This window comes from Lonchura striata, unplaced genomic scaffold (genome assembly GCF_046129695.1).
Source record: "Lonchura striata isolate bLonStr1 unplaced genomic scaffold, bLonStr1.mat Scaffold_276, whole genome shotgun sequence".
NCBI classification, from domain to species: domain Eukaryota; kingdom Metazoa; phylum Chordata; class Aves; order Passeriformes; family Estrildidae; genus Lonchura; species Lonchura striata.
In genome coordinates this window covers 1-27,938 of record NW_027461158.1, presented here as the reverse complement: position 1 = coordinate 27,938, position 27,938 = coordinate 1, and the positions used below count along the sequence as shown (strand labels likewise).

Sequence of the window (27,938 nt, the reverse complement as noted above, 5' to 3'; positions counted from 1 at the left end):
GGGGAACAGAGAGAGGGACACGGGGAGGGACAGACAGAGGGGCACGGGGAGGGTGGGACAGACACGGGGAGGGACAGACAAAGGGACACGGGGAGGGACAGACGGAGGGACACGGGGAGGGTGGGACAGACGGGGGGACACGGGGACGGACATGGGGACACGGGGAGGGACGGACAGAGGGACACGGGGACACGGGGAGGTTGGGGACAGACAGAGGGACACGCGTGGTTTGTGGGACAGGCGGACATGGATGGGGATGGGGGACAGGGAATGGATGGGAGAGGGACACGGGGACAGACAGACGGACACGGGGGTGGAGCAGGGACAGGGGAGCGGGTTTGGGGACAGACAGACGGACACAGGGACAGGGGAGCGGGTTTGGGGACAGACAGACGGACACGGGGGTGGAGCAGGGACAGGAGCAGGTTTGGGGACAGACAGACGGACACGGGGGTGGAGCAGGGACAGGAGCAGGTTTGGGGACAGACAGACGGACACGGACAGACGGGGGACACGGGTGGATGGCGGTCACGGGGACAGACACGGGGGGGACACGGGACAGGGACAGAAGGATGGACGTGGGGACAGACGGACACGGCGACACGCGTGGGGACACAGCGGTGGAGGTGGGGACAGATGGGGGGGTGGGGACACGGGGGACACGGGTGGGGACACGGGGGGTCACGGGTGGGGACACGGGGGGATACGGGGGACACGGGTGGGGACACGGGTGGGGACGGGGGGGAGACACGGGGGGGACATTGGGGGGACACGGGGGGTCACGGAGGAACACGGGTGGGGACACGGGGGGACATTGGGGGGACACGGGTGGGGACACGGGGCGACATTGGGGGGACACGGGTGGGGACACGGTGGACACGGGGGGACATTGGGGGACACGGGGGGACACGGGGGGGACACGGGGGGGACACGGGGGGACACGGAGGGGACACGGGGGGACACGGGGGGACACGGAGGGGACACGGGTGGGGACACGGGGGACAGCGAGAAGAGGAGAGAAAAGAGAAGCGTTTCATCAGCGACTGAGGGGTCCCACGGGGGGGGCTGGGGGGGACCCCCCAACCCCAGGGGGATTTTGGGGACCCGGGGGAGGGAGGGGGACACGGAGGGGGGGGGAGGGGGGTCCCTTAACGGGGGAGGGGACAGAGGGGAGGGGACAGAAGGGGGGGGTGGGAGGGGACACCCCCACTGTCCCCCGGCAGCGAACCCCCTTTTAATTTGGGGGGGGGGAGAACCCTGAGGAGGGAGGGGCAGCTCTCCTTGGGGGGAGCCCTAAAACGAGGGGGGGGGTCTCAAATCGGGGGGGGGCCTAAATTGGGGGGGGTCTAAATTTGGGGGGCTCTTCCCCTCCCCCCCCCACCCCCCCCGGGCCCACAGCCAGGGACGATCGAGCGCGACGGAGACACGGGTGGGGGGGGGGGCGTGGGGAGGGGGCGCGGGGGGGTTTGGGGGGGACCCCCTCGTGTTTTGGGGTGCGGGGTGGGGTTTGGGGGGGGGTCGCGCGTGGTCCCAGTGTCCGGCGGCGGCTGCAGAGAGGCTGGGGGAGAGAAACGGGGGGTTAGAGCTGCGGGAGAGAAGGGGGACACGGGGACACGGGGGGACACGGGGGGACACGGGGGGACCCCCGGGGCAGAGACCCCCCCCAAAAGCCAAGCCCCGCCCCCCACGGGGGTCTCTGCGCCGGGGGGGGTGGGGCGCAAAGGGGGCGGGGCCAGGCTGCGACCCCCGGGACACCGCGGGAAACCCCGCCCCGCCCCGCGGGGGCCACGCCCACTTGGGTGGCCACGCCCCCTCGGGCTGGCCACGCCCACTTGGGTGGCCACGCCACTCGGGCTGGCCACGCCCACTCGGGCTGGCCACGCCCCTCGGGCTGGCCGCCCCCCTCGGGCTGGCCACGCCCCTCGGGCTGGCCACGCCCACTTGGGTGGCCACGCCCCTCGGGCTGGCCACGCCCCCTCGGGGTGGCCACGCCCACTCGGGTGGCCACGCCCCCTCGGGCTGGCCACGCCCCTCGGGCTGGCCACGCCCCCGGGGCGCGGCAGGAGGGGGCGGGGCCGGGACACGCGTGTGCGGGGCCACAGGTGTGCACAGGTGTGAGCACAGGTGTGAGCACATGTGTGAGCACAGGTGTGCACAGGTGTGAGCACAGGTGTGAGCACAGGTGTGCACAGGTGTGAGCACAGGTGAGCACAGGTGTGCACAGGTGAGCACAGGTGTGAGCCCAAGTGAGCACAGGTGTGAACAGGTGTGCACAGGTATGCATAGGTGTGCACAGGTGTGAGCACAGGAGTGAGCACAGGTGAGCACAGGTGTGCACAGGTGAGCACAGGTGTGAGCCCAAGTGAGCACAGGTGTGCACAGGTGAGCACAGGTGTGAGCCCAAGTGAGCACAGGTGTGCACAGGTGAGCACAGGTGAGCACAGGTGTGCACAGGTGTGAGCACAGGAGTGAGCACAGGTGAGCACAGGTGTGCACAGGTGAGCACAGGTGTGAGCCCAAGTGAGCACAGGTGTGCACAGGTGAGCACAGGTGAGCACAGGTGTGCACAGCTGTGAGCACAGGTGTGAGCAAAGGTGAGCACAAGTGAGCACAGGTGAGCACAGGTGTGCACAGGTGTGCACAGGTGAGAACAGGTGTGAGCACAGGTGTGCACAGGTGTGAGCACAGTGTGCACAGGTGAGCACAGGTGTGAGCACAGGTGTGCACAGGTGTGAGCACAGGTGTTCACAGGTGTGTGCACAGGTGAGCACAGGTGTGCACAGGTGTGAGCACAGTGTGCACAGGTGTGTGCACAGGTGTGTACAGGTGTGCACAGGTGTGAGCACAAGTGTGCACAGGTGTGATCACAGGTGAGAACAGGTGTGAGCACAGGTGAGCACAGGTGTGCACAGGTGTGCACAGGTGTGAGCACAGTGTGCACAGGTGTGAGCACAGGTGAGAACAGGTGTGAGCACAGGTGAGCACAGGTGTGCACAGGTGAGCACAGGTGTGCACAGGTGTGAGCACAGTGTGCACAGGTGTGATCACAGGTGTGTGCACAGGTGTGAGCAAAGGTGAGCACAAGTGAGCATAGGTGAGCACAGGTGTGCACAGGTGAGAACAGGTGTGACCACAGGTGTGCACAGGTGAGTGCACAGCTGTGCACAGGTGCGCTCAGGTGTGCACAGGTGTGAGCACAGTGTGCACAGGTGTGCACAGGTGTGAGCACAGCTGTTCACAGGTGTGTGCACAGGTGAGCACAGGTGTGCACAGGTGTGAGCACAGTGTGCACAGGTGTGCACAGGTGTGAGCACAGGTGTGCACAGGTGTGCGCACAGGTGTGCACAGGTGTGAGCACAGGTGTGCACAGGTGTGCACAGGTGTGCACAGGTGAGCACAGGTGTGAGCACAGGTGTACACAGGTGTGAGCACAGGTGAGCACAGGTGTGGGCACAAGTGCGTACTGGTTTGTGCACAGGTGTGAGCAAAGGTGTGCACTGGTCTGCACAGCTGTGCACAGCTGTGAGCTCAGGTGTGTGCACAGGTGTGTGTAGAGGTGTGAGCTCAGATGTGTGCACAGGTGTGTGTACAGGTGTGTGCACAGGTATGTGTACAGGCATGAGCGCAGCTGTGTGCACAGGTGTGAGCTCAGGTGTGTGCACAGGAGTGTGCACAGGTACATGTACAGGTGTGAGCACAGGTGTGCATACAGGTGTGTGCACAGGTGTGAGCGCAGGTGTGAGAGCGGGTGTGTGCACAGGAGTGTGCACAGGTACATGTACAGGTGTGAGCACAGGTGTGCATACAGGTGTGTGCACAGGTGTGTGCACAGGTACGTTCTGGCAGCAATACATTTGCACGCTCAGGTGTGGCTGCACAGGTGTACAAGAGCTGCCACACCCGTGTCACTGTGCTGACACCTCTGGCTGTTACCTGTGCATGCTCACAGGTGTGTCACTGTCACACCTACCCAGGTGTGTCACTGTCACACCTACCCAGGTGTGTCACTGTCACACCTGGCCAGGTGTGTGTCACTGTCACACCTACCCAGGTGTGTCACTGTCACACCTACCCAGGTGTGTCACTGTCACACCTGGCCAGGTGTGTCCCTGTCACACAGAGTGTTTGTGCTCACACAGGTGTGTCCCTGTCACACCCGCCCAGGTGTGTGTCCCTGTCACACCCGCCCAGGTGTGTCCCTGTCACACACAGAGTGTTTGTGCTCGCCCAGGTGTGTCACTGTCACACCTGCCCAGGTGTGTCACTGTCACACACAGAGTGTTTGTGCTCGCCCAGGTGTGTCACTGTCACACCTGCCCAGGTGTGTCACTGTCACACACAGAGTGTTTGTGCTCGCCCAGGTGTGTCCCTGTCACACCCGCCCAGGTGTGTGTCCCTGTCACACCCGCCCAGGTGTGTCCCTGTCACACACAGAGTGTTTGTGCTCGCCCAGGTGTGTCACTGTCACACCTGCCCAGGTGTGTCACTGTCACACACAGAGTGTTTGTGCTCGTCCAGGTGTGTCACTGTCACACCTACCCAGGTGTGTGTCCCTGTCACACCCACCCAGGTGTGTCCCTGTCACACACAGAGTGTTTGTGCTCCCAGATGTCTCTGTCACACCTGGCCACACGCTGCCCCACGTGTGCCCCATCGCACACGCGTGTTCAGGGGGCGCAGGGGCTGCGTGTGCAGGGGGCACACCTGGACGTGCCGCTGGATCCAGGTGTGCACGAGCACCTGGGAGCGCACAGCCCCAGGTGTGCTGGGCTCAGGTGTGCCCAAGGATCCAGGTGTGCACAAGGCAGAGGTGTGCACAGGTGTGCAGGGCTCAGGTATGCACAAAGTTCCAGGTGTGCCCAGGTGATCCCATCCAGGTGTGCACAAGGATCCAGGTGTGCCCATCCAGGTGAGCTCATCCAGGTGTGCACAGCCAGCCGAGCCCATCCAGGTAAGCTCATCCAGGTGTGCACAGCCAGGTGAGCCCATCCAGGTGTGCACAAGGATCCAGGTGAGCCCATCCAGGTGTGCACAGCCAGGTGACCTCATCCAGGTGTGCTCATGCAGGTGAGCCCATCCAGGTGTGCACAAGGATCCAGGTGAGCTCATCCAGGTGAGCTCATCCAGGTGAGCACATCCAGGTGAGCTCATCCAGGTTTGCCCATCCAGGTGTGCACACGGATCCAGGTGTGCACATGGATCCAGGTGTGCCCATCCAGGTGTGCCCAGGTGAGCTCATCCAGGTGTGCACAGCCAGGTGTGCACAGCCAGGTGAGCCCATCCAGGTGAGCCCATCCAGGTGTGCACAAGGATCCAGGTGAGCCCATCCAGGTGAGCCCATCCAGGTGCACCCATCCAGGTGTGCACAAGGATCCAGGTGCGCCCGTCCAGGTGCGCCCGTCCAGGTGCGCCCGTCCAGGTGTGCCCATCCAGGTGGGCCCAGGTGTGCCCATACAGGTGTGCACAGCCAGGTGAGCCCATCCAGGTGTGCACACGGATCCAGGTGTGCACACGGATCTAGGTGTGCACAAGGATCCAGGTGAGCCCATCCAGGTGAGCTCATCCAGTTGTGCACAAGGATCCAGGTGCGCCCATCCAGGTGAGCTCATCCAGGTGTGCCCATCCAGGTGTGCACAAGGATCCAGGTGTGCACAGCCAGGTGAGCCCATCCAGGTGAGCCCATCCAGGTGTGCCCATCCAGGTGTGCACAAGGATCCAGGTGTGCACAGCCAGGTGAGCCCATCCAGGTGAGCCCATCCAGGTGCACCCATCCAGGTGAGCCCATCCAGGTGTGCACAGCCAGTTGTGCACAAGGATCCAGGTGCACCCATCCAGGTGTGCCCGTCCAGGTGTGCCCATCCAGGTGTGCCCATCCAGGTGTGCCCATCCAGGTGCGCCCATCCAGGTGTGCCCATCCAGGTGTGCCCATCCAGGTGCGCCCATCCAGGTGCGCCCGTCCAGGTGCGCCCGTCCAGGTGTGCCCGTGCAGGCGGCCGGCCCGGCCGTGCCGCAGCCCCCGCGCTGCCCCGGGGGGGGGTCGGGGGGGGGTCGGGGGTCCCCGGGGTGGGGGGGTGGGGGAGGGGAGACTCACAGGCTCGGGGGGGCCCCGCGGTCCGGGGGGGCTGGGCCGGGCCCTGCGGGAGGAGGAGGAGGAGAGAGACGCGTTAGCCCCGCCCCCGCTCCGGCACCTGTGGGAAGAAGCCGCGGCCCCGCCCCGCCCCCGCCCCCACGCAGGCCACGCCCACGGACACGCCCCCGGCCACGCCCACCCCGCACAGCGCCCCGCCCCCCCGCCCCGCCCCCCCCTCCCGTGGATGGATGGACGGACACGGGGGCGACGCCCTGGCTGTGACCCCGGAGTGACCCCGGAGTGACCCTGAACTGACCCTGACTGACCCCTGAGTGACCTCTGGGTGACCTCTGAGTGACCCTGAGTGACCCTGAACTGACCCTGACTGACCCCTGAGTGACCTCTGGGTGACCTCTGAGTCACCCTGAGTGACCCTGAACTGACCCTGAACTGACCCCTGAGTGACCTGAGTGACCTTGAGTGACCCTGAACTGACCCTGAACTGACCCTGAACTGACCCTGAGTGACCCTGAACTGACCCTGAACTGACCCTGAACTGACCCCTGAGTGACCTGAGTGACCCTGAGTGACCCTGAACTGACCCTGAACTGACCCTGAGTGACCCTGAACTGACCCCTGAGTGATCCCGAGTTACCCTGAATTGACCCTGAATTGACCTCTGAGTGACCCTGAACTGACCTCTGAGTGACCCTGAACTGACCTTGAGTGACCCCTGAGTGACCCTGAACTGACCCTGACTGACCCCTGAGTGACCTGAGTGACCCTGAGTGACCCTGAGTGACCCTAAATTGACCTCTGAGTGACCCTGAACTGACCCCTGAGTGATCCCGAGTGACCCTGAATTGACCCTGAATTGACCTCTGAGTGACCCTGAACTGACCCTGAGTGACCCTGAACCGACCCTGAGTGACCCCTGAGTGACCCCTGAGTGACCCAGAGTGACCCTGAACTGACCCTGAGTGACCCATGAGTGACCTCTGAGTGACCCTGAATGACCCCGGAGTGACCCTGAACTGACCTCTGACTGACCCTGAACTGACCCGTGAGTGACCCTGAGTGACCCTGAACTGACCTCTGAGTGACCCTGAACTGACCCTGAGTGACCCCTGAGTGACCCTGAACTGACCTCTGAGTGACCCTGAGTGACCCCAAGTGACCCTGAACTGACCTCTGAGTGACCTCTGAGGTACCCCTGAACTGACCCCTGAGTGACCCTGAAGTGACCTGAGTGACCCTTGAGTGACCCTGAAATGACCCCTGCCTGAGTGACCCTGAGTGACCCTGAACTGACCTCTGAGTGACCCTGTATTGACCCTGAGTGACCCCTGAGTGACCTCTATGTGACCCGAGTGACCCTGAACTGACCCTGAGTGACCCTGAACTGACCCCTGAGTGACCCCGACTGACCCCAAACTGACCCTGAGTGACCCTGAGTGACCCCAGCACTGCCCCGGCCCCCCCGAGCTGCCCCTGGGGCTGTTTTGGGGGTTGTTTTTGGGGGTTGTTTTTGGGGGGTTGTTTTCGGGTTGTTTTGGGGTTGGTTTTGGGTTGTTTTCGGGTTGTTTTCGGGTTGTTTTCGGGTTGTTTTTGGGGGGCTGTTTTTGGGGGGCTGTTTTTGAGGGTGTTGCTTTTGGAGGATAAATTTTGGGGGTCTCCTTGATTTGGGGGAGGTCGGAGGGACCGGGGGGGGGTCCCAGGGCTGCCCCTCCCCCCCCAAACTCTGGGGGTCCCCGGGGGGGGTGGGGACACCTCGGGGGGGTCCCCAAAGGTTTGGGGGTCCCCAGGGTCCCTCGAGGGGAGCCCCGGGGGGGTTTGGGGGGTCCTGGGGGGGGCTCAGGGCACCGTGGGGGGGTCCTGGGGACCCCCGAGGGGACACGGGGGGGTCGGGGGGTCCCCCAAATTTAATGAGAGCTAATTAAGGGGGGAGGGGAAACGAGGGGGGGCTGGGGGGAGGGGAAAGGGGGGAGGGGCAGGATTTGGGGTGCAGGGTCGGAGGGGGAGGGGTCCGGGTCTGGGGTCACTCCGGAGGATTTTGGGGTGCGGGGTTTGGCGGGGGGGGGGTCGGGATTTGGGGGGATTTTGGGGTGCGGGAACGTGGGGGTGGGGGGGGTGGGGAGTCTGAGGGGGTCGGGGGGTTCAGGGGTGGGGGGGTCGGGGGGGGTTTGGGGTGTTTGGGGAGGGTTGGGGGGTTTTGGGGGGTGGGAAGGGTTTTGGGGTGTCGGGAGGGATTTGGGGTCGGGGGGTCGGGGGGGTTGGGAGGGTTTTGGGGTTTTGGGGTTTTTGGGGGGTTTTGGGGGGTCGGGAGGGGTTTGGGGTCGGGGGGGTCGGGAGGGTTTTGGGGGATTTTGGGGTGTTTGGGGGGTTTTGGGGGTCGGGAGGGTTTTGGGATTTTTGGGGGGTTTTTGGGGGGGTTTTGGGGGGTCGGGAGGGTTTTGGGGTCGGGGGGTCGGGGGGGTCGGGAGGGTTTTGGGGTGTTTGGGGGTTTTGGGGGTTTTGGGGGGTTTTGGGGGGTCGGGAGGGTTTTGGGGTGTCTGGGGGGTTTTGGGGGTCGGGAGGGTTTTAGGGTGTCTGGGGGGTTTTGGGGGTCGGGAGGGTTTTGGGGTCGGGGGGTCGGGGGGGTCGGGAGGGTTTTGGGGTTTTTGAGGGGTTTTGGGGGGTCAGGAGGGTTTTGGGGTCGGGGGTCTCGGAGGCTTTTGAGGTTTTGGGGTGTTTGGGGGTTTTGGGGGTCGGGAGGGTTTTGGGGTCGGGGGGCCGGAGCGGGGGGGTCCGTGTTACCTTTTTGTTCCACTTCTATTTTTAGCACCGGAAGAAAAGGCGGGAGAGAGTGGGGGAGGGGCGGGGGGAGGGGCGGGGGGAGGGGCGGGGGGAGGGGCGGGGGGCGGGGTCACACGGGCGGGGGAGGGGGGGAGGGGAGGGAGGGGGAGGGGCGAGAGAGGAGACAAAGAGAAAAGAGATTAAACGGCTCCGGCCCCCCCGGCCCGGGGGGACCCCAAACCCCCCGGGAGCCCCGACCCTGCGGGGGCGGCCGCACGGACACACGGACACGGACACGGGACGGACACACGGACAGAGGGACACATGGACACACGGACACGGGATGGACACACGGACACACGGACACAGGATGGACACGGGGACACACGGACACGGGGACACACGGACACACGGACACGGGGACACACGGACACACGGACACGGACACACGGACACGGACACGGGGACACGGACACACGGACACGGGGACACAGGGACACACGGACACGGGACAGACACGGGGACATGGGACGGACACACGGACACGGGACGGACACGAACACACGGACACACGGGCACACGGACACAGGGAAACAGGGACACACGGACACGGGACGGACACACGGACACACGGACACGGGGACACACGGACATGGGGACACGGACACACGGACACGGGACGGACACACGGATATGGGATGGACACACGGACATGGGACAGAGGGACACATGGACACACGGACACACGGACACACGGACACGGACACAGGGACACGGGACGGACACATAGACAGAGGGACACATGGACACGGGATGGACACACAGACACGGACACACGGACACGGGACAGACACACTGACATGGGGACACATGGACACAGGGACACGGGGACACACGGACACACGGACACAGGGACACACGGACACGGGATGGACACACGGACATGGGGACACATGGACACAGGGACACGGGGACACGGACACGGGGACACAGGGACACACGGACACACGGACATACAGACACGGGACGGACACACGGACATGGGACAGACACATGGACACAGGGACACGGGGACACACGGACATGGGACAGACACATGGACACACAGACACGGGACAGACACACGGACACGGGACAGACACACGGACACACGGACACGGACACACAGACACATTGACACATGGACACATGGACACACGGACACACGGACATGGGATGGACACACAGACATGGGACGGACACATGGACACAGGATGGACACATGGACACGGGACGGACACACGGACACGGGACGGACACACGGACATGGGACGGACACACGGACACGGGACGGACACACGGGCACACGGACACGGGGACACACGGACACACAGACATGGAACGGACACATGGACACAGGGACACGGGACGGACACACAGACACGGGATGGACACACGGAAATGGGATGGACACATGGACACATGGACACGGACACACGGACACAGGACGAACACATGGACAGAGGGACACATGGACATGGGACGGACACATGGACATGGGGACACATGGACACAGGGACACAGGATGGACACACGGACACGGGATGGACACATGGACAAACGGACACACGGACACGGGATGGACACATGGACACACAGAGGGACACACGGACACACGGACAAAGGGACACATGGACACATGGACATGGGATGGACACAGGGATGGAGACAGAGACACAGGATGGACACACGGACACACGGACAGAGGGACGGACACACGGACAGAGGGACAGACACATGGGTACACAGACACGGGATGGACACACGGACACACGGACAGAGGGACGGACACACGGACAGAGGGATGGACACATGGGTACACAGACACGGGATGGACACGCGGACACACGGACAGAGGGACGGACACATGGGTACACAGACACGGGATAGACACACGGACGCACGGACAGAGGGACGGACACATGGGTACACAGACACGGGATGGACACACGGACGCGGGATGGACACGGGATGGACACGGGATGGACACGGGATGGACAGATGGACAGAGGGAGGGGACGGAAAGGACAGACACGCAGCAGGAGGGACTGACGGACGGAGGAGTGGACGGACAGAGGGACGGGGGGACGGATGGACAGACGGATGGACACGGGAAGGGGCGGGGGGAACGGCCTGGATGGGGATGATGGATGGACAGACGGACAGAGGGACACACGGACACAGGGACAGACGGACACAGGGACAGAGGGACACAGGGAGAGACGGACACCGGGACAGATGGACACAGGGACAGATGGACACAGGGACAGATGGACAGAGGGACAGACGGACACAGGGAGAGACGGACACAGGAAGAGACGGACACAGGGACAGATGGACACAGGGACAGACGGACACACGGACACAGGGACAGACGGACACAGGGACAGACGGACACAGGAACAGACGGACACACGGACCCAGGGACGGACGGACGGACGGACGGAGGGGCTCAGGGCTCCCCTCCCCCGCACTCCTGAGCCCGCCCCTCCCCCAGGCCTGGAGGGAGAGAGAGAAACGGCGGGGGGGGAGGGGCGGGGGAGGGGCGGCGGGGGAGGGGCGGGGGAGGGGCGGCCCCGCCCCCCGCGGCGGCGGCGGAACCTGCAAAGGAACGAGGCGGCCCCGCCCCTCCCCCCGCCCCGCCCCCACCCGCGGCGACCCAACAGCGACCCCGAAACGGCACCGGCGGGAGCTGAGTGTGCGCTGAGTGTGAGCTGAGTGTGAGCTGAGTGTGAGCTGAGTGTGAGCTGAGAGTGAGCTGAGTGTGCGCTGAGTGAGCCCTGAGTGTGAGCTCAGTGTGAGCTGAGTGTGAGCTCAATGTGAGCTGAGTGTGCGCTGAGTGTGCGCTGAGTGTGAGCTGAGAGTGAGCTGAGAGTGAGCTGAGAGTGAGCTGAGTGTGAGCTGAGTGTGCGCTGAGTGTGAGCTGAGTGTGAGCTGAGTGTGCGCTGAGTGTGCCCTGAGTGTGAGCTCAGTGTGAGCTGAGTGTGAGCTGAGTGTGCGCTGAGTGTGAGCTGAGTGTGAGCTGAGTGTGCGCTGAGTGTGCCCTGAGTGTGAGCTCAGTGTGAGCTGAGTGTGAGCTGAGTGTGCGCTGAGTGTGAGCTGAGTGTGAGCTGAGTGTGCGCTGAGTGTGAGCTGAGTGTGAGCTGAGTGTGAGCTGAGTGTGCGCTGAGTGTGAGCTGAGTGTGAGCTGAGTGTGCGCTGAGTGTGCCCTGAGTGTGAGCTCAGTGTGAGCTGAGTGTGAGCTGAGTGTGCGCTGAGTGTGAGCTGAGTGTGAGCTGAGTGTGCGCTGAGTGTGCCCTGAGTGTGAGCTCAGTGTGAGCTGAGTGTGAGCTGAGTGTGCGCTGAGTGTGAGCTGAGTGTGAGCTGAGTGTGAGCTGAGTGTGCGCTGAGTGTGAGCTGAGTGTGAGCTGAGTGTGCGCTGAGTGTGCCCTGAGTGTGAGCTCAGTGTGAGCTGAGTGTGAGCTGAGTGTGCGCTGAGTGTGAGCTGAGTGTGAGCTGAGTGTGAGATGAGTGTGAGCTGAGTGTGCGCTGAGTGTGAGCTGAGTGTGAGCTGAGTGTGAGCTGAGTGTGAGATGAGTGTGAGCTGAGTGTGCGCTGAGTGTGAGCTGAGTGTGCGCTGAGTGTGCCCTGAGTGTGAGCTGAGTGTGAGCTGAGTGTGCCCTGAGTGTGCGCTGAGTGTGCGCTGAGTGTGCGCTGAGTGTGCCCTGAGTATGAGCTGAGAGTGCCCTGAGTGTGAGCTGAGTGTGCGCTGAGTGTGAGCTGAGTGTGCCCTGAGTGTGCGCTGAGTGTGAGCTGAGTGTGCGCTGAGTGTGCCCTGAGTGTGCGCTGAGTGTGAGCTGAGTGTGAGCTGAGTGTGCCCTGAGTGTGCGCTGAGTGTGCCCTGAGTGTGCGCTGAGTGTGAGCTGAGTGTGAGCTGAGTGTGCCCTGAGTGTGCGCTGAGTGTGCCCTGAGTGTGAGCTGAGTGTGCCCTGAGTGTGCGCTGAGTGTGCGCTGAGTGTGAGCTGAGTGTGAGCTGAGTGTGCGCTGAGTGTGCCCTGAGTGTGAGCTCAGTGTGAGCTGAGTGTGAGCTGAGTGTGCGCTGAGTGTGAGCTGAGTGTGAGCTGAGTGTGCGCTGAGTGTGAGCTGAGTGTGCGCTGAGTGTGAGCTGAGTGTGAGCTGAGTGTGCGCTGAGTGTGAGCTGAGTGTGCCCTGAGTGTGAGCTGAGTGTGAGCTGAGTGTGCGCTGAGTGTGCCCTGAGTGTGAGCTCAGTGTGAGCTGAGTGTGAGCTGAGTGTGCGCTGAGTGTGCCCTGAGTGTGAGCTCAGTGTGAGCTGAGTGTGAGCTGAGTGTGCGCTGAGTGTGAGCTGAGTGTGAGCTGAGTGTGCGCTGAGTGTGCGCTGAGTGTGAGCTGAGTGTGCCCTGAGTGTGCGCTGAGTGTGAGCTGAGTGTGAGCTGAGTGTGAGCTGAGTGTGAGCTGAGTGTGCGCTGAGTGTGAGCTGAGTGTGCACTGAGTGTGCTCTGAGTGTGCGCTGAGTGTGCGCTGAGTGTGCGCTGAGTGTGCGCTGAGTGTGAGCTGAGTGTGCGCTTAGTGTGAGCTGAGTGTGCCCTGAGAGTGAGCTGAGTGTGAGCTGAGTGTGAGCTGAGTGTGAGCTGAGTGTGCCCTGAGTGTCAGCTGAGTGTGAGCTGAGTGTGAGCTGAGTGTGAGCTGAGTGTGCCCTGAGTGTGAGCTGAGTGTGCCCTGAGTGTGCGCTGAGTGTGAGTTGAGTGTGAGCTGAGTGTGCCCTGAGTGCGAGCTGAGTGTGAGCTGAGTGTGCGCTGAGTGTGAGCTGAGTGTGAGCTGAGTGTGCCCTGAGTGTCAGCTGAGTGTGAGCTGAGTGTGAGCTGAGTGTGAGCTGAGTGTGCCCTGAGTGTGAGCTGAGTGTGAGCTGAGTGTGCGCTGAGTGTGAGCTGAGTGTGAGCTGAGTGTGCCCTGAGTGTCAGCTGAGTGTGAGCTGAGTGTGAGCTGAGTGTGAGCTGAGTGTGCCCTGAGTGTGATCTGAGTGTGAGCTAAGTGTGAGCTGAGTGTGAGCTGAGTGTGCGCTGAGTGTGCCCTGAGTGTGAGCTGAGTGTGCCCTGAGTGTGCGCTGAGTGTGAGTTGAGTGTGAGCTGAGTGTGCCCTGAGTGCGAGCTGAGTGTGAGCTGAGTGTGCGCTGAGTGTGAGCTGAGTGTGAGCTGAGTGTGCCCTGAGTGTCAGCTGAGTGTGAGCTGAGTGTGAGCTGAGTGTGAGCTGAGTGTGCCCTGAGTGTGAGCTGAGTGTGAGCTGAGTGTGCGCTGAGTGTGAGCTGAGTGTGAGCTGAGTGTGCCCTGAGTGTCAGCTGAGTGTGAGCTGAGTGTGAGCTGAGTGTGCCCTGAGTGTGATCTGAGTGTGAGCTAAGTGTGAGCTGAGTGTGAGCTGAGTGTGCGCTGAGTGTGAGCTGAGTGTGAGCTGAGTGTGCCCTGAGTGTGCCCTGAGTGTGCGCTGAGTGTGAGCTGAGTGTGCCCTGAGTGTGAGCTGAGTGTGCGCTGAGTGTGCGCTGAGTGTGCACTGAGTGTGCCCTGAGTGTGAGCTGAGTGTGAGCTGAGTGTGCGCTGAGTGTGCGCTGAGTGTGCGCTGAGTGTGAGCTGAGTGTGCGCTGAGTGTGAGCTGAGTGTGTGCTGAGTGTGCGCTGAGTGTGCGCTGAGTGTGAGCTGAGTGTGAGCTGAGTGTGAGCTGAGTGTGAGCTGAGTGTGCCCTGAGTGTGCGGTGAGTGTGCAATGAGTGTGAGCTGAGTGTGAGCTGAGTGTGAGTTGAGTGTGTTTGATGCGTGCTCAATGTGTAATTAGCATGTGTCTAATCAATCAGTAATTATCGTGTGTTTAATCTGTAATTAGCGTGTGTTTAGTCAGTAATTAGCGTGTGTTTGATCTGTCATTAGCGTGTGTTTACTCTGTCATTAGCGTGGGTTTAATCAATCAGTAATTAGCATGTGTTTACTCTGTCATTAGCGTGTGTTTAATGTGTCTTTAGCATGTGTTTATGTGTCATTAGCGCATGTTTAGTCTGTCATTAGCGTGTGTTTAATCAATCAGTAATTAGCATGTGTTTACTCTGTCATTAGCGTGTGTTTAATCTGTAATTAGCGTGTGTTTAGTCAGTAATTAGCGTGTGTTTGATCTGTCATTAGCGTGTGTTTAATGTGTCTTTAGCATGTGTTTATGTGTCATTAGCGTGTGTTTAATGTGTAATTAACGTGTGTCTAATCAATCAGTAATTAGCGTGTGTTTACTCTGTCATTAGCGTGTGTTCATGTGTCATTAGCGTGTGTTCATGTGTCATTAGCGTGTGTTTAATGTGTCATTTGTGTGTGTTTAATGTGTCATTAGTGTGTGTTTAATGTGTCTTTATCGTGTGTTTATGTGTCATTAGTGTGTGTTTAATGTGTCATTAGCGTGTGTTTACTCTGTCATTAGCGTGTGGTTCCGTGGCCCCGGTGTCTCAGGTGTGCTCAGAGCTCTCTCACGTGTTCGTTGTGTGTTCGACGTGCACACGTGAGCTCCAGGTGTGGGTCGTGTCCTTGGCTCACCCTCAGCGTGTCCAGGTGTGTTTCACCCCCGCCAGGTGTTTCCTGTCCAGGTGTGTTCCATGTCCAGGTGTTCCATGTCCAGGTGTGTTCCCTGTCCAGGTGTTTTAGGCATGGTTTTGCTGTGTTTTTTGTGTGTTTTAGGCATGACTTTGGTGTGTTATTCGTGTGTTTTTGGACATGGTTTTGGTGTGTTTTTTGTGTGTTTTAGGCATGATTTTGGTGTGTTACTTGTGTGGTTTTGGACATGGTTTTGGTGTGTTTTTTGTGTGTTTTAGGCATGGTTTTGCCGTGTTCTTGCCGTGGTTTTTGTGCATTCCTGCCGTGTTTTTTGCATGTTTCTGCCATGTTTTTTGCATGATTTTGCCGTGTCCCTGCCGTGTTCCTGCCCTGTTTTTGCCATGGTTTTTAACGTGTTTCTGCCATGTTTTTGGTGTGTCTTTGCATGTTTTTGTCCGTGTTTTTCCTGTGTTCCTGCCCTGTTCCTGCCCTGGTTTTGCCTTGTTTTTGCATGTTTTTGTCCATGTTTTTGCTGTGTTCCTGCCATGTTCCTGCCGTGTTTTTCCCCTGTTTTTGGTGTGGTTTTGCCATGTTCCTGCAGTGTTTTTGTCCATGTTTTTGCCGTGTTCCTGCCCTGTTTTCGCCATGTATTTTGTGTATTTTTGGTGTGTTCCTGCCGTGGTTTTTTGCATGTTTTTATCCATGTTCTTGCCATGTTCCTGCCATGTTTTTGCTGCTGTTTTGGTGTGTTTTTGCCCTGGTCCTGCTGCGTTTTTCCCGTATTTTTGTCCATGTTTTTGCCGTGTTCCTGCCCTGTTTTTGTCCATGTTTGTGCTATGTCCTTGCCGTGGTTTTGCTGTGGTTTAGGTGTTTTTGCCATGTTCCTGCTGTGGTTTTGCCATGGTTTTGGTGTGTTTTTGTGTGTTCCTGCCCTGTTTTGTCCATGTTTGTGCCATGTCCCTGCCGTGTCCCTGACATGTTTTTGCCGTGTTCCTGCCCTGTTTGTGTCCGTGTTTTTGCCATGTCCCTGCCGTGTTTGTGCCGTGTTTTTGCCCTGTTTGTGTCCATGTTTTTGCCATGTCCCTGCCGTGTTTGTGCCGTGTCCCTGCCGTGTTTTTGCCGTGTCCCTGCCATGTTTTTGCTGTGTTCCTGCCGTGTTCCTGCCCTGTTTGTGTCTGTGTTTTTGCTGTGTCCCTGCCGTGTTTGTGCCATGTCCCTGCTGTGTTCCTGCCGTGTTCCTGCCGTGTTCCTGCCCTGGTTTTGTCCATGTTTTTGCCGTGTCCCTGCTGTGTTCCTGCCGTGTTCCTTCCCTGTTTGTGCCGTGTTTTTGCCGTGTCCCTGCCGTGTTTGTGCCGTGTTCCTTCCCTGTTTGTGCCGTGTTTTTGCCATGTCCCTGCTGTGTTCCTGCCATGTCCTTCCCTGTTTGTGTCCGTGTTTTTGCCATGTCCCTGCCATGTTTGTGCCGTGTCCCTGCCGTGTTTGTGCCGTGTTCCTTCCCTGTTTGTGCCGTGTTTTTGCCATGTCCCTGCTGTGTTCCTGCCATGTCCTTCCCTGTTTGTGTCCGTGTTTTTGCCATGTCCCTGCCGTGTCTGTGCCGTGTCCCTGCCGTGTCTGTGCCGTGTCCCTGCCGTGTTCCCGTGCCGTGTCCCGGTGCCGGTGCCGTGCCCGGCCGTTCCCTCGGGCGGCTCCGCCGGCGGCTGCAAAGCAAAGCTGGGGGAGGGGCCGGGGGGTTCCGGGGGTCCCGCGACGGCGCCTGGGGAGAGACGGGGTCACCCCAACCCCCCCGGGACCCCCGGGGCAGCCCGGGGCTCACGGCGCCGGGACGGACGGACGGACGGACGGACGGGGGGACAAACGCGACCCGGGGGGACCCCGGGGGGGCACGACCCCCCCCGCACCTCCCTGAGACCCCCCCCAATCCCACCCCACCCCACCCAAAGGTGCCCTGGGGGGCTGCGGGTCCCTCGGGCGCGATGGGCCGGGACGTGGGGGCACCGCGGGGTCCCCGTGGGGTCCCTCGGGCGCTGCGGGGCGGGGGCTCCCAGGTGCACCTCGGGGTGCTGGGGGGCTGGGGGGCTGGGGGCACTGGGGGGCAGAGCCCTGGGGCAGAGCTGTGGGGCTGGGGGCACTGGGGGGCAGAGCTGTGGGGTTGGGGGGCACTGTCAGAGCCGTGGGGCAGAGCCGTGGGGCAGAGCTGTGGGGCTGAGCCATAAGGCAGAGCTGTGGGGCAGAGCCATAGGGCTGAGCTGTGGGGCAGAGCCGTGGGGCAGAGCTGTGGGGCAGAGCTGTGGGGCAGAGCTGTGGGGCAGAGCCGTGGGGCAGAGCTGTGGGGCAGAGCTGTGGGGCAGAGCCGTGGGGCAGAGCCGTGGGGCAGAGCTGTGGGGCAGAGCCGTGGGGCAGAGCTGTGGGGCTGAGCCATAAGGCAGAGCTGTGGGGCAGAGCTGTGGGGCAGAGCCATAGGGCAGAGCCCTGGGGCTGAGCTGTGGGGCTGGGGGCACAGGGGGGCAGAGCTGTGGGGCAGAGCTGTGGGGCAGAGCCGTGGGGCAGAGCCATAGGGCAGACCCGTGGGGCTGAGCCGTGGGGCAGAGCTGTGGGGCAGAGCTGTGGGGCTGAGCCGTGGGGCAGAGCTGTGGGGCAGAGCTGTGGGTCTGAGCCGTGGGGCAGAGCCATAGGTCTGAGCTGTGGGGCAGAGCTGTGGGGCTGAGCCGTGGGGCAGGGCCGTGGGGCAGAGCCGTGGGGCTGAGCCGTGGGGCAGAGCCATAGGGCAGACCCGTGGGGCTGAGCCGTGGGGCAGAGCTGTGGGGCAGAGCCGTGGGGCAGAGCCATAGGTCTGAGCTGTGGGGCAGAGCCATAGGTCTGAGCTGTGGGGCAGAGCCGTGGGGCAGCAATCCCTGTGGGGGACTGATGTCACCCCCAGGTTCTTGTAGGTGCCATGACTGGGGGTGCTGTGGGGCAGAGCCGTGGGGCAGAGCTGTGGGGCAGGATCTATGGGGCTGGATCCGTGGGGCAGGATCCATGGGTCAGGGGATCCGTGGGTCAGGATCTATGGGGCAGGGGGATCTATGGGTCAGGATCCGTGGGGCAGGATCCGTGGGGCACTCACTGTAGGGCACGCAGTCGTACTGCACCTCCAGGTATTTGTAGGTGCCCGGGCAGGATCTATGGGGCAGGATGGGATCTATGGGGCAGGGAGATCCATGGGGCAAGCTCTGTGGGTCAGGATCTATGGGGCAGGCTCTGTGGGTCAGGATCTATGGGTCAGGATCCATGGGTCAGGATCTATGGGTCAGGATCTATGGGGCAGGATCTATGGGGCAGGATCTATGGGGCAGGGGGATCCATGGGTCAGGATCTATGGGGCAGGATCCATGGGGCAGGATCCATGGGGCAGGATCTATGGGTCAGGATCCGTGGGGCACTCACTGTAGGGCACGCAGTTGTACTGCACCTCCAGGTATTTGTAGGTGCCCGGGCAGGATCTATGGGGCAGGATGGGATCTATGGGGCAGGGGGATCCATGGGGCAAGCTCTGTGGGTCAGGATCTATGGGTCAGGATCCATGGGTCAGGATCCATGGGGCACTCACTGTAGGGCACGCAGTCGTACTGCACCTCCAGGTACTTGTAGGTGCCCAGGCAGGATCTATGGGGCAGGATGGGATCTATGGGGCAGGATGGGATCTATGGGGCAGGATCTATGGGGCAGGATCTATGGGTCAGGATCTATGGGGCACTCACTGTAGGGCACGCAGTTGTACTGCACCTCCAGGTACTTGTAGGTGCCTGGGCAGGATCTATGGGGCAGGATGGGATCTATGGGTCAGGATCTATGGGGCAGGATCCGTGGGTCAGGATCTATGGGGCAGGCTCTGTGGGTCAGGATCCATAGGTCAGGATCTATGGGGCAGGATCCGTGGGGCACTCACTGTAGGGCACGCAGTCGTACTGCACCTCCAGGTACTTGTAGGTGCCCGGGCAGGATCTATGGGGCAGGATGGGATCTATGGGGCAGGCTCTATGGGTCCGGATCTATGGGTCAGGATGGGATCTATGGGTCAGGATCTATGGGGCAGGCTCTGTGGGTCAGGATCCATAGGTCAGGCTCTATGGGGCAGGATCCGTGGGGCAGGATCCATGGGTCAGGATCTATGGGTCAGGATCTATGGGGCAGGATCCATGGGTCAGGATCTATGGGTCAGGGTCTATGGGTCAGGATCCATAGGTCAGGATCTATGGGGCAGGATCCGTGGGGCACTCACTGTAGGGCACGCAGTCGTACTGCACCTCCAGGTACTTGTAGGTGCCCGGGCAGGGGTCGGGGAAGGCGTCGGAGCCGGCGACCACAACGCACTGAGTGCGGTTATTGCACCTGGGGACACGCGGGGACACGTCAGCGACACGCGGACACGTCAGGGACACGCGGGGACATGTCAGGGACACGCGGACACGTCAGCGACACGCGGGGACACGCGGGGACACGTCAGGGACAGGGGGACATGACATGGACAGCACAGGGACGCACAGGGACACGCGGGGACACGTCAGGGACACGCGGGGACACGTCAGGGACAGGGGGACACAGCAGGGACACCGCAGGGACACACAGCGACATGTCAGGGACAGCACGGGGACACATGGGGACGCATCAGGGACACCGCGGGGACACGTGGGGATACATCAAGGACACGGGGACATGTCAGGAACACCGCGGGGACACGCGGGGACATGTCATGGACTCTGCGGGGACACGGCAGGGACAGGGGGACATGGGGATGTGGCAGGGACACCACGGGGACATGGGGGACACATCAGGGACAGGGCAGGGACACCGTGGGGACACGTCAGGGACACGTCAGGGACACATCAGGGACACGTCAGGGACATAGGGACACCGAGGGACATGGGACAGGAGGGGACACAGATCCAGGGGGATGTGAGGGGACCTGAAGGACATGGGACACCACGGGGGGGACACCGGGGAACACTGGGGACAGTGGGGACACGGGGGGACACAGAGGGACAAAGAGGTCACACGGGGACAGGGGGACACAGGGGACACTGGGGACACGGGGGGACACAGAGGTCACACGGGGACAGGGGGACACAGGGGACACGGGGGACACGGGGGGACACGGAGACAGTGGGGACACAGGGGGACAGGGGACACGGGGGGACACAGAGGTCACACGGGGACAGGGGGACACAGGGGACACGGGGGACACGGGGGGACACGGAGACAGTGGGGACACAGGGGGACACAGGGTGACACAGGAGACAGGGGACACGGGGACATGGGGACAGCGAGGGGACACAGAGGATGTGGAGCGGGGACACAGGGACAGCAGCAACACGAGGACATGGGGACATGGAGGCACAGGGGACAGCAGGACCGTGGGGACAGCAGGACACGGGGCCAGGGTCACAGGGGACAGGAGTGACACAAGGACGGTGGGGACACAGGGCAGGGCACACGGGTGGCACTGGCGCTTGGGGACACGAGGCTCAGGTGCCACCTGTGCCACCCCCGTGTTGTCCCCATGCTGCACCCACCCGGGGCCACCCACCGCACGTGTCCCACACCCTTGGTGGCCCCGTGTCCCCCTTGTGCCACCCCCACACCTCCAGCTGTCCCCAGGTGTCCCCATGTCACCACGGGGCCGTGTCCCCACGTGTCCCCAAGCCCCAGCATGTCCCTGCTCCCCCGTGACCCACCCGCCTGTGTGCCTGTCCCCGTGTCCCCAGCGTGTCCCCAGGCTGTCCCCAGGGTGTCCCCAGGATGTCCCAAGCCTTCCACACGTCCTCGTGTCTCCTGCATGTCCCCATGTCCCCTGTGTCCCCATGTCCTGTCCGTGCCATCACATGCAGGGCCAGGGCCAGGTTCCCAGTGTCCCCAGTGTCCCCAGTGTCCCCATGTCCCCAATGTCCCCAATGTCCCCAGTGTCTCCGATGTCCCCAATGTCCCCAGTGTCCCCAGTGTCCCCAATGTCCCCAATCCCCCCAATGTCCCCACTCTCCCCAATGTCCCCACTGTCCCCAGTGTCCCCAGTGTCCCCATGTCCCTAATGTCCCCAATGTCCCCACTCTCCCCAATGTCCCCAATGTCCCCAGTGTCCCCAATGTCCCCAGTGTCCCCAGTGTCCCCGTGTCACCTCTGGGCCATGATGGGCTGGGCCTGGCGTAGGTGGAACTGCATGTTCACCATCTGCCCGGGGTCCCCAGTGTCCCCGGTGTCCCCATGTCCCTAATGTCCCCAATGTCCCCAGTGTCCCCAGTGTCCCCAATGTCCCCAATGTCCCCAGTGTCCCCCCAGTGTCCCCAGTGTCCCCAATGTCCCCAGTGTCCCAGTGTCCCCAGTGTCCCCAATCCCCCCAATGTCCCCAATCCCCCCAGTGTCCCCAATCCCCCCAGTGTCCCCAGTGTCCCCGTGTCACCTCTGGGCCATGATGGGCTGGGCCTGGCGTAGGTGGAACTGCATGTTCACCATCTGCCCGGGGTCCCTGATGTCCCCAATGTCCCCATGACCCCAATGTCCCCAGTGTCCCCAATGTCCCCAGTGTCCCCAGTGTCCCCGGTGTCCCCATGTCCCTAATGTCCCCAATGTCCCCAGTGTCCCCAGTGTCCCCAATGTCCCCAATGTCCCCAGTGTCCCCCCAGTGTCCCCAGTGTCCCCAATGTCCCCAGTGTCCCCAGTGTCCCCAGTGTCCCCAAGGTCCCCAGTGTCCCCAATCCCCCCAATGTCCCCAATCCCCCCAGTGTCCCCAATCCCCCCAATGTCCCCAATCCCCCCAGTGTCCCCAATCCCCCCAGTGTCCCCAGTGTCCCCGTGTCACCTCTGGGCCATGATGGGCTGGGCCTGGGGCAGGTAGCACTGCACGTTGGCCATCTGCCCGGGGTCGGCGTCGCAGATTTTGTCGTCGGTGCGGCCGTAGTTGGCGTCGGCCACCAGGACGACGTCGCTGCCGGGGCAGCGCAGCTCCAGCGGGTACCCCTCGCACGCCAGCTCCCGGCGCGCCAGCCCGAAGGGCAGCGCCCCCCGGATCAGCCCTGGGGGCAGGAAACCCCAAATGGGGTCAGGGAACCCCAAATGGGATCAGGGAACCCCAAATGGGATCAGGGAACCCCAAAGGGGGTCAGGGACCCCAAAACACTCAGGCACCCCGATCCCTCCCCACCCATGGGTGCCAGCCCGAAGGGCAGCGCCCCCCGGATCAGCCCTGGGCAATGAACCAAAAATGGGATCAGGAACCCCAAATGGGATTAGGGAACCCCAAATCCCGAACAGCTGGATCCCAAATCCCAAACAGCTGGATCCCAAATCCCAAACAGCTGGACCCCAAATCCGGAACAGCTGGACCCCAAATCCAGAACAACTGGACCCCAAATCCCGAACAGCTGGACCCCAAATCTGGAACAGCTGGACCCCAAATCCTGAACAGCTGGACCCCAAATCCCCAACAGCTGGATCCCAAATCCCAAACAGCTGGATCCCAAACATCTGGATCCCCCGATCCCCAACAGCTGGATCCCCAATTCCCAGGGCATCCCGAATTTCCAGGTCCCCAAATCCCGAATTTCCCAATCCCGGATTCCGGGACACCCCAAGAGCCAGGCCCAGGTGGGGCTGCAGGGCCGGCCTTGCACACCCGCTGCACACCCGTTACACACTCATTACACACCCACTGCACACCCGCTGCACACCCGCTGCACACCCGTTACACACTCATTTCACACCCGCTGAACACCCGTTACACACCCGCTGCACACCCGTTACACACTCATTTCACACCCGCTGAACACCCGTTACACACTCATTTCACACTCACTGAACACCCATTACACACCCGCTGTACACCTGTTACACACTCATTTCACACCCGCTACACACCCGTTACACACCCGCTGCACACCCGTTACACACTCATTTCACACCCGCTGAACACCCGTTACACACCCGCTGCACACCTGTTACACACTCATTACACACCCGCTGCACACCCGTTACACACTCATTTCACACCCGCTGCACACCCGTTACACACTCATTACACACCCGCTGCACACCTGCTGCACACCCATTACACACTCATTACACACCCACTGCACACCTGCTGCACGCCCGTTACACACTCATTTCACACCCACTGCACACGCATTACACAGCCCTTACACAACCCTTACACACTCACTGCACACTCATTACACACCCACTGCACACCCGTTACACACCTGCTGCACACCTGTTACACACTCATTACACACCCACTGCACACCCATTACACACCCTTTACACACCCACTGCAAACCCATTACACAGCCCTTACACAACCCTTACACACTCACTGCACACTCATTACACACCCACTGCAGACCCGTTACACACCCACTGCACACTTGTTACACAGCCCTTGCACACCTCTGACACACCTCTTACACACTCGTTACACAGCCCTTACACAACCCTTACACAACCCAACTTCTGCACACCCATTACACAGCTATTACACACCCACTGCACACCTGTTACACAGCCCTTACACACTCACTACACATTCACTGCACACCCGTTACACAGCCCTTACACACACCTTGCACACCCACTGCACAGTTGTTACACGCCCACTACACACCCATTACACACCCACTGCACAGTTGTTACACACTTGTTACATGCCCACTACACACTCATTACACAACCCTTGTACAGCCCTTACACACATTTTACACACCCGCTGCACACTCCTTACACACAGACTGCACTTGTTACACACCCCTTACACACCTGCTACATACCCACTGCACACTCCCTACACAGCCCTTACACACCCACTGCACACTCCCTACACACCCCTTACAAAGCCCTTACACACCCCTTACACACCTGTTACACACCCCTTGCACAGTCACTGCACACCCCTTACACCTCTGGGGTGTTGTACAACCCTTACACACCTGTTACACACCCCTTACACACCCCTTACACCTCTGGGGTGTTGTACAACCCTTACACACCTGTTACACACCCCTTACACACCCCTTACACCTCTGGGGTGTTGCACAGCCCTTACACACTCCTTACACCTCTGAGGTGTTGTACAACCCTTACACACCCGTTACACACCCGTTACACACCCCTTACACCTCTGGGGTGTTGTACAGCCCTTACACACTTACGCACTTCCTACACACCCTTCACACACTTCTTACACAGACCCTACATACCCTTTACACAACCCTTACACACCCCTTGTACACCTGGGACGTTGTACATCCCTTACACAGCCCTTACACACCCGTTACACAGCCCTTACACACCTGGGGTCTTGTACAACCCTCATACACCCCTTGCACACCCCTTACACACCTGGGGTGTTGTACAGCCCTTACACACCTGTTACACACCCGCTACACACCCCTTACACACATGGGGTGTTGTACAGCCCTTACACACCCATTACACACCCGTTACACAGCCCTTACACACCCGGGCTGTTGCAAAGACCTTGCACACACCTTGCACACCCCTTACACAATTAGTGATACACCCATTACACAGCCCTTACACACCTGGGGTGTTGTACAGCCCTGACACACCCGTTACACACCCGTTACACAGCCCTTACACCTCTGGGATGTTGTACAGCCCTTACACACCCCTTGCACACCCCTTACACAATTCATTATACACTAGTTACACACCCCTTGCATACCTGGGGTGTTGTACAACCCTTACACACCCCTTGCACACCCCTTACATACCCCTTACACCTCTGGGGTGTTGTACAGCCCTGACACACCCGTTACACACCCCTTACACCTCTGGGGTGTTGTACAGCCCTGACACACCCCTTGCACAGCCCTTACACACCTGAGGTGTTGTACATCCCTTACACACCCCTTGCACACCCCTTACACCTCTGGGGTGTTGTACAGCCCTGACACACCCCTTGCACAGCCCTTACACACCTGAGGTGTTGTACAGCCCTTACACACACCCTGCACACCCCTTACACAATTCATTATACACTAGTTACACACCCCTTGCATACCTGGGGTGTTGTACAACCCTTACACACCCCTTGCACACCCCTTACATACCCCTTACACCTCTGGGATGTTGTACAGCCCTGACACACCCCTTGCACAGCCCTTACACACCTGAGGTGTTGTACATCCCTTACACACCCCTTGCACACCCCTTGCACGCCCCTTACACCTCTGGGGTGTCACCCACCCCTCGCACGCCTCCCCCATGTCCCCCCCGTCCCCTCCCCCCGTGTCCCGTGTCCCGTGTCCCATGTCCTCCCCATGTCCCAGTCCTGGTCCCGGTCCCGTGTCCCCCCGTGTCCCGTGTCCCGGTCCCGTGTCCCCCCTGTACCCCCGGTCCTGGTCCCGGTCCCAGTCCTGGCCCCGGTCTCGTGTCCCCCCTGTGTCCTGGTCCCGTGTCCCATGTCCCGGTCCCGTGTCCCCCCCTGTACCCCTGGTCCTGGTCCTGGTCCTGGTCCTGTGTCCCCCCAATGTCCCAGTCCTGGCCCCGGTCCCATGTCCCCCCCGTGTCCCGTGTCCTGGTCCCGTGTCTTTCCCATGTCCCAGTCCTGGTCCCACTCCCGTTCCCGTGTCCCAGTCCCGTTCCTGTTCCCATCCCTATGACTCAGTCCCGTTCCTGTCCCCGTGTCCCATTCCCGGTCCCGGTCCCGTCCCCATTCCAATTCCTGGTCCCATCCCCATTCCCGTTCCTGCCCTCATGTCCCGGTCCCGTTCTTGTTCCCGGTCCTGTCCCCATTCCCGTCCCCATTCCCATTCCCGTTCCCCCGTCCCCGTTCCTGTTCCCGTTCCCATCCCATCCCCATTCCCGTTCCCGTCCCCGTGTCCCAGTCCCGTTCCTGTCCCTCTTACCGTTCCCGTTCCCGTTCCCATTCCCATTCCCGTTCCCATTCCCGTTCCCGTCCCCGTCCCCGTCCCCGTTCCCGTTCCCGGTCCCTCACCGTGGCCGCCCGGGGCGGTGCCGAGCAGGAGCAGCAGCAGCAGCGGGAGCGGGGCCGGGACCGGGACCGGGACCGGGAGCAGAACCGGCACCGGGAGCGGCACCGGGAGCGGGCCGGGGGCGGGGAGGGGCGCGGCATGGCGGGGGAGGGGCGCGGGGACCCCCCGGGCTCAGCGGGGGGCTCCGAGCTGCGGAGACAAACGGGGAGGGTAATTAATGAGGGGCGTTAATGAGGGGGGTTAATGAGGGGGGTTAATGGGGGGGGTTAATGGGGGGGGAATTAATGGGGGGGATTAATGGGGGGGGAATTAATGGGGGGGATTAATGAGGGGGGTATTAATGGGGGGGTTAATGGGGGGGATTAATGAGGGGGGTTAATGAGGGGGGTTAATGGGGGGGGAATTAATGAGGGGGATTAATGAGGGGGGTTAATGAGGGGCGTTAATGAGGGGGGTTAATGGGGGGGATTAATGAGGGGGGTTAATGAGGGGGGGAATTAATGGGGGGAATTAATGAGGGGGGTTAATGAGGGGGATTAATGAGGGGGGTATTAATGGGGGAATTAGTGGGGGAATTAATAAGGGTGGTTAATTAATAAGGGGAAAATTAATAATGGGGGAAGCAATGAGGGGGAATCAATTGGGGGGATGATTGGGAGAATTAATAAGGGGGGTTAATTATCGAGAGAGAAATTAATGATGGGGTATTAATGAGGGGGTAATTAATTAATGGGGGACTGAATGGGGGAATTAATAAGGAGGGTTAATTAATGAAGGGGAAATTAATGAGGGGGTAATTAATTAATGGGGGAATAAATGGGAGAATTAATGGGGGGAAAATAATGAGGGGAGATCAATGAGGGGGTAATTAATGAATGGGGGAATTAATGGGGGGAAATCAGTGAGGGAGGAATTAATGACTGGGGGAATTATTGAGGAGGGGGAATTAAAGAGGGGGTTGAAATAAATGAGGGGGTGAATTAATTAGGGGGGTTAAATTAATGGGGGGTAATTAATGAGGAAGTAAACGAATGGGGGGGAGTTAAATTAATGAAGGGGTGAATTAATGAGGGAGGGTTAAATTAACGGGGGGGGTGTGAATGAATGGGGCGTTATGACACAGGGGTCCAATTAACGAGGGGCTGAATTAATGAGGGGGACCCCGCGCATTCCGTGCCCCCCCCCAGATCCCCCCGGGATGGGACCCCCCCCCCCCCAAAATCCGCGGCTCGGCAGCCCCGGGGGGGTCAAATCCAATTATCGATCCCGGTCCCCGCCCCCGGGACCCCCGGGACCCCCGGGACCCCCGGCCCCCCCTCACCCCGCGCAGGGGCCGATGCGGCCGCGGTGCATTGTGGGAAGCTCAGCCCCGGGTTGCCAGGGGCGACGGCGCCGCGGTGCATTGTGGGAGAATCCCCCCATCACCCACCGCCCCCCCGGAATGATGGGGGGGGGCGCAGCTCCATCCCAGAATGCTCCGCGCCCGACATCGCCCCCCCTCCCCCCCTCCAACCCCCTC

At 61.0% G+C, this 27,938-nt stretch overlaps 1 protein-coding gene across 1 annotated transcript in view; it reads right to left on the bottom strand.

The window, feature by feature from the left end:
• Positions 1-27,909, bottom strand: part of LOC110482235 (adhesion G protein-coupled receptor L1) — a 64,597-nt gene extending 36,688 nt beyond the window's left edge. Inside the window, exons 1-5 of the mRNA XM_077790713.1 lie at positions 27,849-27,909; positions 26,422-26,589; positions 22,270-22,483; positions 19,699-19,808; positions 8,867-8,881 (exon numbers count right to left, since the gene is read on the bottom strand). Of these exons, the coding sequence (XP_077646839.1) occupies positions 8,867-8,881; positions 19,699-19,808; positions 22,270-22,483; positions 26,422-26,589; positions 27,849-27,909 (568 nt within the window). The remainder of the gene's footprint in view (positions 1-8,866; positions 8,882-19,698; positions 19,809-22,269; positions 22,484-26,421; positions 26,590-27,848) is intronic.
• Positions 27,910-27,938: the final 29 nt, after the last annotated feature.